At 48.1% G+C, this 16,273-nt stretch overlaps 1 protein-coding gene across 5 annotated transcripts in view; it reads left to right on the top strand.

Moving 5' to 3' along the window:
• The window catches only part of fndc3ba (fibronectin type III domain containing 3Ba), a 211,432-nt gene that overhangs the window by 86,319 nt on the left and 108,840 nt on the right, over positions 1-16,273 (top strand). For all 5 annotated transcript variants that reach the window (XM_069897581.1, XM_069897577.1, XM_069897580.1 and 2 more), the window contains exon 2: positions 6,019-6,155. In XM_069897581.1, the coding sequence (XP_069753682.1) occupies positions 6,045-6,155 (111 nt within the window). In that variant the 5' untranslated portion in view covers positions 6,019-6,044. The remainder of the gene's footprint in view (positions 1-6,018; positions 6,156-16,273) is intronic.

Raw genomic sequence — 16,273 nt, 5'->3', positions numbered from 1 at the left:
TCTCGTGTACTGTCCCGTCAAGACCACCCATAAATTGTAGGAACAATACTTAATGTTCTGTTTCGGCACTCCCAGCCAGATGCCATTAACGTCAGCTTTTCCAGTTCCCGCTAACCTACTCCCCGTTCTCCCTCTCTTGTCCATCCCCCTGCCTCCTTTCCTCCAGCTCTCCAGCCCCTTCCTCTCCATTTACAGAGCCATCCCCCCTCCCCCTATTTGCTAGTGTGCCTTCCCTCCCTTCTCCACTTATTACCTCCTGCCTGTGGGACCATGCTCCTCCTTCTGCCCCTCTCCAACATTTTGTTTGGGAGCCTAATGACATTTTACTCACACCTTGATGAAGGGCTCAAGCCAAAAATGTTGGTTCCGTATCCTTAGCTTTGCTACATAAAGTCCACTGTTTGACCTGTTGAGTTTCTCCAGGATTGCGTTTTTATTTCAACAGTGGTGTCTGCAGACTTTCACACTTTATTCCTGCACTTATCTTCAGGTCCCTAGGAGTATCTATCACCCACGACCTATCCTGGTCCCAGCACGCTTACCCATCAACGAGGTAACAACTTCTGAACCTCCTCAGAATACTGAGATTTGGCATGTCACAAAGTCTCTTACCAAACTTTCCAGATGCACTATTAGAAAGTATCCTATCAGGGTGTATCACCCACTGGGATGGGAACTGCTCCACCCAAGACCGCAGGAAACTGCAGAGAGTTGTCAATGCAGCTCAGGACCTCACACACTCCCCTCCCTTCCATCCCCTTCGTCTACACCTCCATTTGTCCCGGGAGAGCAGCTGACATGCTAAAGGACCTGTCCAACCCCAGTCACACTCTCTTCTCCCCCACTTCCATCAGGCAGAAGATATGAGTTTGGGTACGTGCTCCTCCAGATTCAAGGGCGGTTAATTTCCTACTGTTACGATTCTTAATGAGCCTCTCACTGTTTAACTGTACTTTATCTTGGTAACTCACACCCTGAATTATTTGATTTACCGTTAGACTACCTCCTGCAGTTCCACAACCTGCTGGATTGAACTATGAGTTGACCTGGCTGGATAGCATGCAAAAAATGTTTTTCACAGTATCTTGGTGAACAATTCAATTCAAAATTCCCTTAATTCCTGAATATCTAAACATCTACCTTGAATCCATTCTGTGACTGAGCCCCATAGCACTCTCAGGTAGAGAGGTCCAGAGATTCACCATCCTCTGTGTGAAGATAAAACTTCAAACTTGCAGGTTGAGTTGACAGTGAAGCAGGATGTTATTTTGAGTCTTTATAATGCAGTGGTGAGACGTCACTTGGAGCAGTTTTGGGCTCCTCATTTAAGAAAGGATGTGCTGGCATTGGAGATGGTTCATAAAAGGTTTACAAAGATGATTCTGGGAATGGAAGGGTTATCATATGACACCATTTGACAGCTCTTGGCCTGTATTCATTGGAATTTAGGAAAATGAGGGGGGGGGGTGGTTATCTTAATGAAACATTTTGAATGTTGAAAGGTTTGAACAGAGTAGATGTAGAAAGGTTGTTTCCCTCAGTGGGAGAGTCTAGGACAAGAGGGCACAACTTCAGGATTGAAGGGTGTCCACTTAGAACAGAGATGTGGAGGAATTTATTCAGCCAGAGGGGAGAGAATCTGTGTAATTTGTTGGCCCAGGTAGTTGTGGAGGCCGGGTCATTGGGTGTATTTAAGACAGAGAGTGATAGGTTCTTGATTAGCCGGGGCATCAAAGGTTATGGGGAGAAGGCCGGGCAGTGGGGTTGAGTGGGAAAATGGATCAGCTCATGATTGAATGGTGGGGCAGACTCGATGGGTTGAATGGGCTATTTTGCTGCTGTGGTCTTATTTCCACTAGTGGGAGATCCTTGAATAAGGGGAGTGCACTACAAAGTAAGGGATGCTTCAAAATGTCTTCTCACTGAGGCTGGTGAATATCTTGAATTCTCTGCCCCTTCCCCAAGAAAAATTTGGACAGGTACATGGGAGGGTTATGGAGGGATATAGTCTGGGTGCAGGTAAATGTGACTATGCAGAATAAAGTTTAGTACAGACTAGAAGGGTCGAAGAGCCTGATTCTTTGCTGTAATGTTCTCTGGTTCAAGGATGGTGGAGGCTGATCACAAAATATATTCAAGGTGCAGCGGTAAATATTTGAAATGTTGAGGAATTGAGAGTTATGGGGAACTGACCCAGCAGACATGATGGGGGCTAGCACACGTCAACCAGGATGGCGCTGAGCAGTAGGTCAAGCTTGATGGGCTGAGTGGCCTTCTCCAGCTCCTGTTGCCTTGTGTTTGTCCACCTGGTCGTGTGCTTTTTTTTGGCTGCCCCAAGGTTTCGAGATGTAGACGCTGCATTCCTCGAAAAGAACACTCTGAAAGTCCTTTGACTGCGATTGGTGGTGCTGGATATTTTTGTGTTGTGAAGGGGGACCAATCTTTGAGCCGAGGAAGGGTCAAACAACCTTCAGCTGGGTCTGAGGGGAGAGGAAGGGTGCAGTATGTTTCACTCTGTTGGACCTTAAGACCATCAGAGCCGAATGAAGCCATTTGGCCCATCAAATCTGGTCCCCATTTCTATATGGCTGATTTACTCTCCTTTTCAATCCCCTTCTCCTGCCCTCTTCCTGCAAACCTCGATCCCCTTCCTAATCAAGAATGTATCAACCTCCGTCATAAATATTCTCAATGACTTGGCCTCCACAGCCATCCATGGGATTGAATTCCACAGATTCACCACCCTCTGTGTAAAGAAATTCCACTCATCTCGTTTCTAAAAGGACAATTTTGTATTCTGAGAATAAGCCCTCTGCTCCCAGACTCCCCCACCACAGGAAACGTCCTCTTCACGTCCACTCTACCCAGGCCTTTCAGTTTTCGCTAGGATTTGATGAGACCCCCCCCCCCCCCCCAACCCCACATTCTTCCATTAGCCAGTCCACACTCTGGCCAGGATTAACAGGTGTCCCTTGGAGGCAGCCAGTCAGTTAGTTGCCTTGCCTCAGCCTGGAGGGTTTGGTGAAACTGGAGACCTGTCGATGTTGGCAGGGAGAATGAGTGAAAGGGAGCTGCTCTTCACAGTTTCCATCCCCAGCCTGAGGTGTATCCTGGACAGGAGTTGACACAGATTGATCTCTACTTTCGAAGGAGACTGAAGAGATTTGGCATGTTGTTGAACACTCTATCAAACCTCTACAGATGCGTGCGGACTGATTGGTTGCATCATGGCCTGGATTGGAAACTTGAGTGACCAGGAACGAACCCAGAAGGCTGGAAAGAGTAGCAAACCTTGCCAGGTCCATCACAGTCTCTGACCTCCAATCCACAAGCGAGGCAGCCAACAACATAAAGGACCCCCATCACCCTGGTCACAACCTCTTCTCGCCGCTCCCTTGGGGGCAGAAGGTACAGAAGCTCGAAGACCAGCACCTCCAGGTTCAAGAACAGTTTTTACTTAACAGCTATCAGGTTCTTGAACCTCCCCGTACTACCCTAATCATAAACTACTCCGGGACCACCAGAAGATCTCTCTGCACTACTGAAACATGACTCAATTTTCTTGCATTAATTACAACTGTGTAGATAGCGACAATGCCCTTTCAGCACCAGTAAATTGAGATTGGAGTTCAAATCCCTCGCTGTCTGTAAGGAGTTGATACGCTCTCCCCTATCTGTGTGCATTTTCCCTGGGGGGCTCCGGTTTCCTCCCACCCTTTGAAATGTACTGGGGGTGTCGGTTAATTGGGTGTAAGTTGGGCGACATATACTCATGGTCTGAAATGGCCTGTACTGTGCTGTATGTCTAAATTTAAAATTTAAAATAATTATTTTGTTCTCTGGTGTGGCATACAGTAATTTAATGTGTACTTTGTGGATGGTGAATCTTACATATCTGTGTGGCTGCAGCAAGTAAGAATTTTGGAGCATCTGGTCCATTGTGCTTATGGATATGACAATAAGCTCTCATATTACATTAAACAAAAAGATTTGCAGATGTTGGGGTCAACAGGAAGTTAAAGGCAGTTGATGTTTTGGAATTCCAGATGAAGGGCTCAGGCCCAAATATTCGGCCACCTTTCTGCTTCCTATGGACACTGCGTGACCTGCTCCATTTCTCCAAGCTCTTCCATAATCTCATCGATCATTTACATTTTTTTAAATTTAAATTAAAAAAAAATTTAGACACAGTAACAGGCCCTTTTGGCCCACGAGTCTGTGCCGCCCAAATACTCCAATTAACCTACAACCCCAGTACGTTTTGAAGGGTGGGAGGAAACCAGAGCCCCCGGGGAAACCCCATGCAGACACGGGAAGAACGTACAAACTCTCTACAGGCAGCACCAGATTTGAACCCCTGTCGGGACCGCTGGCGCTGTGAAGGCATTGCGCTAACCGCAATGCCAACGGTGCCACCAATATCGAGGCACACGCTGCACTATTTTATCACAGCCTCAATTCTGCTCCTGCAAACATTGCCCAACAGCAGATTAAAAGGTACGCTGAGACCTTGCTGTATACAGATTGGTTGCCAAGGATACAACGAGAGTCTGCAGAGTATTGGACGTGAAGCCTGAGGTGTGATTTCGAGGGGATAACTGAAGATTCATCCTCTTTCCCTGCAAGTTTTTGTCTTAGAATCGCGCAGTGTATTAATTGCCCACTGAGGTGCAGTGACACGAGTGCAGCATTTCTGAGCCTAATGTGGGCTACGTGATTGTAGATGAGCAATTCCTCGCTCTCAGTTGGGAGAAAGGATGTGAAGGTCGCCAGATGATGCAGAAGGGCGACACAGTTGGCTGCCTCTGCCTCCGAGAACCCAGGTTCGATCCCGCACTCTGGCTCTGTCTGCGAGGGTTTCTCCCGGGTATTCCAGTTTCTCCCCACGTTCCAAAGAGGCGTGAGTAGGTCAGATAGTAACCCTAAATTGCCCCTAGAATTGATAGATGTTAAAGGAACCATTGGGAAGTTAATGGATGTATGTGAGAGAGAATATGAGGAAGGTGAAAAAGTGGAATTATGGGGCAGGAAAAGATCTTTGGCATGGACTTAAAGGGCTGAATGGGCTAATTTTGGTCCATATTGACTGAGTAATAAAGATCTTTTCTGGTGGTCCCAAAGGTTCAGGTGTGGGGTGGAGGTGCTTGGAATGAAGGTTGAGAAGAGATTTTGTTGGTTGGGGAGGGGAGAGGGGTGGAAAGAGGAGGAACCTAGTGACTGGTAGGAGAGTTGCGCAGAGAGTGAGGAGTGCTCTTGACTGGGAGTGGGATGTGATAGGAAGAACATGAATGCACTGGAGAGGGTGCAGAGGAGATGGGCCAGCAAGTTCTGATGAAAGAGCTTCTCCCTCTAGAACTGCTGCCTGACCCTTTGAGAGTTTCCAGCAGTTTTTTTGATTTCTATTCCTGAGGAAAGAAGATCCCATTCGAGAGGAGAAGCAGGAGAAGGCTGAGTTTGTGTACTTCGGAGTCCAGGAGGCTGAGGGCTGACTGGTTGGGGCGAATCAGGGCAAAGGCTGAGGTAGACAGTGAGAAACCTTTCCCCATAACAGAGGTTACATCCCCTCCTAAATCTCTTACTTAAACCACTACGGGTTTAGGATAAGGGATAGGAGGTTTAAAGGGGATCTGTGGAAGACTTTTTATCCCCCAAAAGTGATACAAACCTGGAACACTCTGCCTGAGGGGGCGGTGAAAGCAGAGACTCACAATATTTAAGGAATATCTGATCAAGACTATTGAGCCAATGGGCTTAATGCAGATGGGTTAACATGGACTTTGGGCCAAAAGCCTGCTTCTGCTCCACATGGCTGTATGGCTCTGCCCAGGGAGATGGTGGAGTCGCTCAGAGCCTGGAGAAAAGTCATTTAGGTCTCCATGAGGAAAAAGCAAGGAAATAAGATAACTGGATTCGTGTAGCAGAGACCTGGCATGGACGAGATGGGTCAAGTTGCCTTCATCTGTCCTGTGACCATTCAGCGCTCGTTTAACGCTCCAACGTTGTCTTGTTTGCGCGCAGGACGCTGGTTCGAGTGGGCTCCATGAATGTATGTCGCAATGATGATGGCGGACCAGATCCCCTTGGAACTCCCTCCTTTGCTGAATGGTGATGTTCCCATGATGCCTCACCTGGTCAACGGGGATGGCTCGCAGCAGGTGAGTGAGTGGGGGAGGGGGGGGTGAACGATCCTGGGGAGGGGCTGCGGCCTTGGTGCGGGGTGGCCAAAGCATGGGGTCAGCGCAGCGGAAGTGTGGAGAAGAAGATGCGTGCCTTTGGCCGAATCTTGAACCTGGGGTCACCATCCAGAAAGGACCACTGGCCCGTTTAAAAGAGAAATGAGCTTAATTGTATGAATTAATGTCATTTCGATGAATATTTTATTTAAATTTTCATATATCTTTCAAACTATTCCAATTTTTTAAGATTCCATCCATCACGTCATCATATATTTGGAAAATAAATGTCCTCGTGTAAGTAAAGTATATATCCAAAACATTAAGAAGAATGGAGCTTGGCTCTACCCAATTTCAGATTTATTATTGGGCTGTCAATATTCATTATGTTATATTCTGGTAGAAAAGCGGGTGGCCCTGCTTTGGTTGATCTAGAGCTGAATTCGACCCCAAAATTCTCTATTGTTTCAATACTTGGAGCACCTCTACCTTTACCTATTGGCAAAAAGATTGATAATCCAGTAGTTAAACATGCAATTAAGATTTAGTTCCAGTTCAGAAACTAAACTCCTTTGCTCCTTTGATTCTTTCTCTCTCGTACTGCAAGGGGCGCTGGGCAACACTAATGGCGAGTCTTTGTCTGCCTTATGACAGGCAGAAGGCAATTTCTTGTAATATTACAAGTTCTGTCCTATTACATGACAATAAAGGAATCTTGAATCTGGTATATAGGCGGGGTGGAGGGGAGGAGACAGTGGATCACAGGGTGCACTGTGAATATAATTACGTCACCTGTCACCACACACTGGATGCCCCAGGGAACCACAGCCCTGGTCCACTGACCCAGAGATCGTAACCATAAACCTTGCTCAGGTACTGTCAGCCTATCCATCAGAAAAACATCCCTCGTTAAATTATCCAGGACGGGTGAACAGTCAGGAAATTGCTCCCCAGGGTCAAAACATCACGCGCAAGAGGAAATGCATTAAGCTCTGGGGGCAAGTGTGTTTACATAGGGAGTAGTGGATGCCTGGAACGGACTACCAGGGTAGTGGTGGCAACAGATGCAGATGTAGTGTTTCAGAGACTTCTAGATAAATAAACGAGGGGGTGGAAGGAGATGGATCGGGTGTAAGTGGCAGAGATTCATTTTAAAATGGGTTTTGTGATTGACACGTCTGTCCATGGTCTCACGCACTGCCAGACTGAGAGCTCCCACAAACTGAAGGAACAACACCTCATCTTCCGACTGCACCCCCTCCATCTGGATGGCGTTAACATCGACTTCTCCGGTTTCCGTCAACCCACATCTTTCCCCATGTCTCTCCTCTCTCTCTCTCTCTCTCTCTCTCTCTCTTTTCCCCTTTTCCCTCTGTCTCCTTTCACAAAGCCAAAACCTAGCCACCTCCCCCCCCCATCACTTCTCACCTTTCCTCTCCCCTGCCCTCTTATATTCAAATGACACCTTTTGCCTCCACCCTTCCCATTCTTTGTCAGTCTTTTAAGACAGACCCTTTTTTTTAAAATTCGGGCCTTGAAGAAGGGCTTGGGCCTAAAATGTTGGGGATATATCTTTACCTCCTGTGGACGCTGCGAGATCTGCTGAGCTCCTGTAAACACAGCATCTGCAAACTTTATGTTTCACTCCATTGTGATTGGCACAGGCTTGCAGCCTGTTCCTGTGTTGTACTGTTCCATGTGAAGCACAAGGATGGTCAAATGTTCCCGACTGATCCACATCCTGTCGAGGAAGTCCTCACACATGATAGATTTACCAGGAGGGATATCAATCAATATGAAGGGATGTCAGAGAATTTTAGTTTGATTTTAATTTTTTTGAAACATTAAAAATTTTGACATACAGCGCAGTAACAGGCCATTTCAGCCCACGAGACTATCCTGCCCAATTTATACCCCATTAATCCACATCCCCAGTACGTTTTGAAGGGTGGGAGGAAACCAGAGCTCCCTGGGGAAAACCCATGCAGACATGGGGAGAACCTATGAACTCCTTACAGACAGCGCAGGATTCGTACCCTGGTCCTGATCACTGGCACTGTAACGGCGTTGTGCTAACTGCTACACCAAACATGCCACCTAAGTTCACTAGGATGATCCCGGAAATGAAAGGGTTATCATATGAGGAGCTTTTGACAGCTCTTGGCCTGGACTCGTTGGAGTTTTGGAGAGTGGGGGGTTGGGGGAAGTGATTTGATTGAACAACTTCCAATATTGAAAGGCGTGGACAGAGTAGATGTAGAAAGGTTGTTTCCCACAGTGGGAGAGTCTAGGACAAGAGAGAACAACTTCAGGATTGAAGGACATCTACTTAGAACAGAGAAGTGGAGGAATTTCTTCAGCCAGAGGGTGGTGAATCTGTGGAATTTGTTGCCACAGGTGGTTGTGGAGGCCAGTCATTGGGTGATTGATTATCCAGGGCATCAAAGGTTATGGGGAGAAGGCCGGGAGGTGGGACTGAGTGGGAGAATGGATCAGCTCATGATTAAATGGTGGGGCAGACTCGATGGGCTGATTGTTACTGGTGGCCTTGAGTCAAACCTGGTCATCCATGGCTCACGCAGTCTCCAGCACCCAGAAGTGGGTCGACAGTAAAGGTTGGTTGTGATAGCATCATGGGGTATGTCGTGGGCTGACGGTCAGGGAGATTCCGGAAGCTTCTTGGGCAGCGGGGATGTGTGGGAGGGTTGACTGCAGGATGGGGTGGGTCACACGGTGCGGAGGAGCATGCTGGATTCCAAGGTGGCCCACTCCTGTTACTCTCCCCCGAGAAACCCACAGGCATACTCTGCCCTGTTACCACAAGGGCACAGCAAGATCCCACAGTGAAAAATGCCTTGAGCCTGGGATCCATGGAACACTAAACAGTACAGAATGGGAACAGGCCCTTCGGCCCATGTGTCTGTGCTGAACATGGCATCCAAGTCAAACTGAAACTCTGTTAGCACCTGTTACATAACCCTTTACCCATGTCTATCTGGAAACCTCATTAACACCACTATCAGTGCTTCCAACACTGCTCACGGTAACCCGTTCCAGGCACCCATCATTCTCTCTATAATAAAAACTAGCCCCACAATTCTCCTTTAAAATTTCTTCCCTTCACCTCAAACACACGTCCTCCAATGTGGACACATGGCCTGGGGAGAAGATTCCAGCAGTCCGCACTATCAACTTATCTCATGATTATGTATACCTCCATTAGGTCTCTCCTCAGTCTCCCTCACAGAGAAAACATTCACAATGTCTGTGCTAAACACGGTTAGTGTAGCGGTTTGCACAATGCTGCCAGCTGGCGCTGTCCGTAAGGAGTTTGTACCTTCTCCCACTGTCTGCGTGGGCTTCCTTCTTTGTATTCCAATTTCCTCCAATCGTTCAAAACGTATTGGAGTTGCAGGTCAATTGCATGTAATCGGTCGGCAAGGGCTCATTGTCTGGACGGGCCTGTTACCGCGCTCTATGTCTAAATTTAAAAAAATTAAAAAATTAAATCAAACTAAAATTCTGCCTCTTATGTACCTCGACATTGATATATATCCCTCCTGATATATCTGTCATGTAGAGAGATATCAGATGCAGGTGGTCTTCCTCTGGAGAGCAGGTGGGATAGGTCAGGCATTTCAGCCGAAGGGTGGCCATTCTGACGGTTAAGGGATGGAAATGGGGCTCCTTCCTGCCAGTTTTGTTGCCTCATGCGATTATGTGGTCACCTTAGCATGCCATAGGCAACTCTTGGTTCGAGCAGGCTGTAGTCGGACAGCTGAAATGTCAGGCTGCACACAGTGATGGAATGCAGTCTGCCTGTGGAGGTGGATTCCAAAACCCTCTGCCAACACATCTGGCAATGTCTGCAAAACGTTGTACAGTCGCCAAGAAGCTTCACCAGCCAGCATGAATGGGGTGGGGGGGGGAGGGGGGAGGCGAGACACCACAAAACAAAATATCTGCTCTGCAGCAGCAAGAATGTTGGCACATCTGTGCCTTGTACAATGTAGATGGCTTAAAATTCCTTATCACAAAGGGATTTGCTGAGATTCCTTTGCATAGGGCAGTCAGATACACAGGGAGGTGGAAAACAGGAGCATCACCTCTGTAATGTTGGAATCTCGAGGGAATGCTAGAAGACTGAGGAACTCACCGGTTCAGGCAGTATCCGAAGAGACTCAATAAGGGATCCTGACAAGTTTAGGTGAGATTAGAGATACAGCACAGTAACAGGTCCTTTCAGCCCATGAGCCTGTGCTGCCAAACTACACCAGTTAAACTACAAACCCCAGGGTGAAAGCAAACCAGAGCACCCAAAAGAAACCCATGCAGACACAGGGAGAACATACAAACTGCTTACAGACAGGGTGGGATTTGAGCCCAGGTCACTGGCACAATGCCATCAAAAACTCTAATGGTCAGATGCAGGCTCCCTCCGCACCATCCCATCACACACTCCCGGGATCAGTCACGGAGTGAAGCTCCATCCACACCATCCCATCACACACTCCCGGGGTCAGACGCAGAGTGAAACTCCCGCCACGTCGTCCCATTGCACACTTATAGGGCATGGGCTAGAAACAAAGTGAATCTCTGACTAAACCTAAAACAGGGAAAATACATGTTATAGACACAGAGTAAATTTCACTCTGTGGCCTTTGTGGGAGAATATTAAGAAATCTCACTTCAGTGATTAATAGAGGAAATTAGATCTGGTGGTGCTGAGGGAAAAATCCAGACTAGGCCACAGGTTTGCAATGAGAGTATTGTGGGCATTGCTATGGTAACAGGAAGGAGCAGTAAATACTGATTTCTCTGCAGTGTGTGTAGGAAACGAGAGGATAATTGATTTCTATTCTCATCTGGTCTGAACACGCAACATGAGACAGGAGATTAGTCACTGAACGTCATGGCCCTTGCAGGAACCAGAACCTTTACTCTTTGCGTAACAAGCACAGAGAACAAAACTGGGCTTTGATAAAACAAAACAATCTTGCAAGTTCATCCCCTTTTTCATTGAGAAGGAGAAGAGGCCATCAATCTTACTGCAGGCCGAAGCCTGAATGTTGGCGGACTCCAACATCCAGCATGCCGTGTGTAGGCCCTGGGATATGTCAGGTTACCATGTCGACAGACAGTTGTCAGGGCAATGTCCTTGTTTGACTTGCCCTGTTAGTTGTTGGAACAAAAGCAATCAAAGCTTTTGGAGAGAGTGGTGGAATGTAACGATCTTACTCAGTCTGCAGACATCCCAGAGGGGCTGTGGATTTCTCATCAGCTCTGTTCTCTGGTGAAGCACAAGCCTGGCCAGCAACCAGCTCGGCCTCTTCCCTTTAATTTCTTCACTCTTCAGCTTCAGTATCTTTCTATTAATGCTGCTAAATCCGTAGGTCCTTCCAGGTAATGTTAGGGCGTCCAAGATCACGTGTGGCAAGTGGCAACAAGAGTTTGGGAACTGTTTCTGCAGCAAGGGTGGCTGGGGAGACCCAGGCAGTGGAGACGAAGGATCCCAGGAAGTCCCGGTTTATTTTTTCACAGGCTTCTAGGAGCTGGAGGGACTCAAAATGGTGGGTCCACATTTCTGGTGTGGACCTGTTATCCTTGGAGGATCCTCACCTGAAACATCCTCTTGACATAAACGTGCTGGAGAAACTCAGCAGGTCAACCATCATCCAAAGAAATAAAGGGTCACCAATGCTGCAGGGAGGAAGGGGCAGGGGGTGGGAGGAAGGGGCAGGAGAGGAGGGATGGAAGGGCAGGGATTAGAGGAGAGGAAGGAGGGGGTAGGGGTGGAGGAGAGGAGGGAGGAAGGGGGAGGAGAAATAGTGCACGAGAGGACCCATGTGGGTGAGGAATAGAGAAGGGACGGAGACTTCACTGTGGATGCGGCTGGGCTGGGGACCCCTGGGGGGCGTCTGAGGTGCTGTTCCTCTGGATTAAGTTTGGCCTCACCCTGTTAGTGGAGGGGGCTGAGGAAAAATGTGGGTTTGGGGACAGAAAGGGGAACTCCTCTGGCCTGCGACCAGGAGCTGGATGCAACCACTGCGGTCGAGCGGGGTCTTGGCCGACAGGCATCGGGCATAGCTCCCGTCCAGCTCACCTTCGGCTCTCCACGAGGGCCGGCCTTTCTCCCTCACTCCTGTGGCCGTGAGACCTCCTGCCAAGAAGGGAGCAGGCACGAGGGGCCACGCCACCACCTCAGCTTCCCCTTCAAGCTCCTCCCCACCCTGGAAATCCATCGTCATTCCTGCATCGAAACCCTGGAACACCCCACACCCCATCCCCATCACCCATATGGGGCTGTTTTGGTTCAAGAAGGTAGCTTAACCCCATCTTCTCAGGGGCAGTATCTGCCAACAGTTTCAGTCCACGTTTAAATTCAAGTTTATTATCGTCTGACTCTACATGTACAACCAAACAAAACAGTTTTTCTCCGTACCACAGCAAGCGGGGACACGTACACACACGCACACACATGCACGCGCGCGCACACACACACACACACACACACACACACACACACACACACACACACACACGCGCGCACATGCACATGCCGCATAATAATCAAAAATATACATATAGATATAAAATAAATATTCTGGAATAATTTGTTCATGTCTTTGATAAAAAACCCAAGGTTACAGAACACTGTGAAGAAGTTATTCCCCAGTCTGGCCGACCTGATTTTGATGCTCCTGTACCTCCTTCCTGATGGCAGTGGGTCAAAGGTCCCATGTGCTGGATGGAAGGGGACCTCAATAATCCTTTGAGCCCCATTTAAGCAACGCTCCTGGTGACTGTCGTCAATAGAGGAAAGGGAGACCCCAGTGGTCTTCTCGGCCATTTTGATGATCCTCTGTATTGACTCCCTGTCCGATCCTTCGCAGCCACCATCCCACACACTGATGCAGCCGGACAGGACACTCTCAATTGTGCTTCTATAAAAGGTTGTCAGGATGGGGTCCGGCAGCCTTGCCCTCCTCAGCCTCCTTAGGAAGTGTAGGCGCTGCTGTGCCTTACTGACTAATGAGGAGATGTTGTGTGTCCAGGTTGTCTGTTCTAGGCTTTCAACTCTCCACCACATTGATGTCCATTTACAAACAAAACATTGTGGCCTCAATAGGCAGTTTGATTTTGAGCAGTTAAAATTAAAAATATTTTCTTCAGCTTAATTAAAATCCCCAAAGAAATAAATGGAAGACTTTCTTTCATTGAAACCCTGCTGCAGTTCATCCTAGACATAACACCTCTGGGCATTGGAGCCTGTTTCAGCTCTTATCTACAGCTCTTGGAACAAAGATTTGGACTTATGAGATGCCAAATCACTGAAAATCTTTCAAAGAGCAACCTCCATAAACTTTTCCGTTGGGTTTCAGGGACAGGTGTTGAACTCTGATGGGGCTCCCCTTCACCCTCTCCTTATGCATGCTCACCTGTAAGAACAAAGCCAAACAGCGGCACCACAGCAGAGCAGTGCTCCCTCGGTGCCACTCTTCGACGGCCAGGTTGTGCGCAGTGAGATCCCATGGAATTTGGACTCAAAGAACTTTCATCCTCTTTACCCAGCTAAAATCACAACCAGTAGTAAAACACGAAAGTCTGCTAACACCATGGTTGAAATATAAACCCAATGGTGGAGAAACTCAACAGGTCAAACAGTGTCCTTTATATAATGGAGATAAAAATACAAAACCAAAGTTTCGGGCTTGAGCCCTTCCTGAACCCACAACCAGCTCCTTGCATGCTGCCCAGATGTGGAATCTTGCTGTGTGTAACTCAAGGGCTGGATGCCAAGGTCAAGATTATTGTCACGTGTATGAAGATCCAGTTATGGAGGTTTTTTTGAGAGCAGAGGTAGACATCTCATACGTAGTCCAACTAAGACTCAGTACTCAAGTGCATTTTGTGCCCCACTCCTGCGCCACAATGTCTGTCCATAACCTCATGTACTATGCCACCAAGTTCAACCGTAAATTGGAAGAGCAACATGTGATTTTACATCTTGGCACTCACCAGCTGAATTCCATTAATGTCAGCTTTTCCAGTTCCTGCTAAACGACTCCCTCTCTTCTCCATCCCCGTCTTCTTTCCTCCAGCTTTCCACCCCCTTCCCTCTACGTTCACAGAAACATCTCCCCACCCCTTGTTCTCTGGTGTTCCCTCCTTCCTTTATCCACCTATTACCTCCTGCCCGTGGGACTGTGCACCTCCCCTGGCCCCTCTCCCCACCATTTTGTTAGGTGCCTGTTGACATTTTGCTCACACCTTGATGAAGGGCTCAAGCCCAAAACATTGGTTCTGTATCTTTGTCTTTGCTACATAAAGGACACTGTTTGACCTGAGTTTCTCCAGTGTCGTGTTTTTACTTCAACCACGTTTGCAGCAGACCTTCATGTTTTACACCAGTGCAGGGTTACAGAGAGGAATCAGTTGGGACAGAGCAAAGGCAGCGTCATTGTACTGATGTGGGGTTCATTCAGGAGCCTGATAACAGCAGGAAACAAAGTGTTCTTGAATCTAGGGATGTGTGATCTCACACTGGTGAACCTTCTTCCTGATGGGAGGGGAGGGTGAATAGAGTGTGGCCAGGGTGGCACATCTTTCAATAGATTGGCTGCTTTACCACGCAGTGGGAGTTATAGAGAGAGTTGATGTATGGGGAGGGGCATGTGATGGGGGTCAATGGAGAGGAGAGGGTGTGATGGAGTCAATGAAGGGGAAGGAGATGTGTAATGGAGTCAATGGAGGGGAGGGAGTGTGAGATGGAGTCAATGGAGGAGGAGGGGTGTGTGATGGAGTCGATGGAGGGAAGGAGGTGTGTGATGAAGTTGATGGAGGAGAGGGAATGTGTGATGAGTTGATGGGGGGGAGGGGTGTGTGTAATGGAGTTGATGGAGGGGAGGGGGTGTGTATGATGGAGTCAATGGAAGTGAGAGGGGTGCGTGTGAGGGTCTGATCCACATTCACACACTCCGTAAAGATGGTTTCAATGGTGCCCCTGTAGAAGTTGTTAAGGGATACAGGGGACAAGTCAAATCCCCTCGGGGTAGTAGAGGCATTGGTACAGTTTCTTGGTCATTTCATCGATGTGGGTGGGTCAAGACAGGTTAGTGGAGATTTTTCCCCCGGGGAAGGCCAAGCCGTCCATCTCAGCACCTTTCCTGCAGTACTGTTGAGGTCTGCAGCTCAAGACAATTTCCTACCACATGGGGGGCCCTGAGGTTTTACAAGGCACTGTGGAAATGAACAGAGTTTGTGTACTTTTTGGAGCTGATCTGTAAACACTGGATTAAAGAAAACTAGGAAAGCAGCTGATAGGATTTAGCATGGGAACCACACAATCCCTTAGTGGAGACACAACAGAGCCCTACGAGGGAGACTGCCTTGACATTATCTCCAGCAACTTGATGCATATTTCATGGTCTAGTGATTTTCCCAAAGTGGGTGATGGTCAATGAAACACTTTCAAGGCCTAAGCATGCGGCAGCCATTTTGTGCACAACAAGATCCCACAAGCTGCAATCTGCTAGAAGTTGAACACGGAAGTCTGCAGAGGCTGTGATTGCCATTGAAAAAACAGAAATGCTGAAGGAACACACCAGGTCTCGCAACATCCATAGGAGGTAGAGCTGACCTTTGGAGCCTGAGCCCTTTCTGGGCCGGCCAACTCTTCCACAATTTCAAGGTTCCAGGTCAAGATTGTGACGTTGACAAATTACATGAGGTCCTTTCCTCTGTTTGCATGCCAGGAACCTCCTGGACAGCCAGGCCTCCCTGCCCCGAGGAAGGCGAGGTAAATATGGTGCATTCACCCACGGCTTCCCATTCACATCCCACCCTACCTCTGCTGCTTCCCCACCCTTCATTTGCAGAGTCCATGTCCTGTGGTTCTCGACCCACAGTTGGCATGTGATGTCCACTCACCAAAAGGACTGTAGTTGTTCAATGAGGTGACTCATCACCATCCTGATCAAGGGGCACTTACAGCCAGCACTGTCCCCATTCAATACATTCAACAAATCCCTTGTTTCCCATCACAGAGAATCAATTTGATCGCATGCTGATGTTGAAACCTAGCAGATGTTCAGTGCAGC

This window comes from Narcine bancroftii, chromosome 9, assembly GCF_036971445.1.
Source record: "Narcine bancroftii isolate sNarBan1 chromosome 9, sNarBan1.hap1, whole genome shotgun sequence".
In the NCBI taxonomy this organism is placed as follows: domain Eukaryota; kingdom Metazoa; phylum Chordata; class Chondrichthyes; order Torpediniformes; family Narcinidae; genus Narcine; species Narcine bancroftii.
Note: the sequence above shows the minus strand (reverse complement) of the source record. Positions and strands in the feature narration are given on the sequence as shown.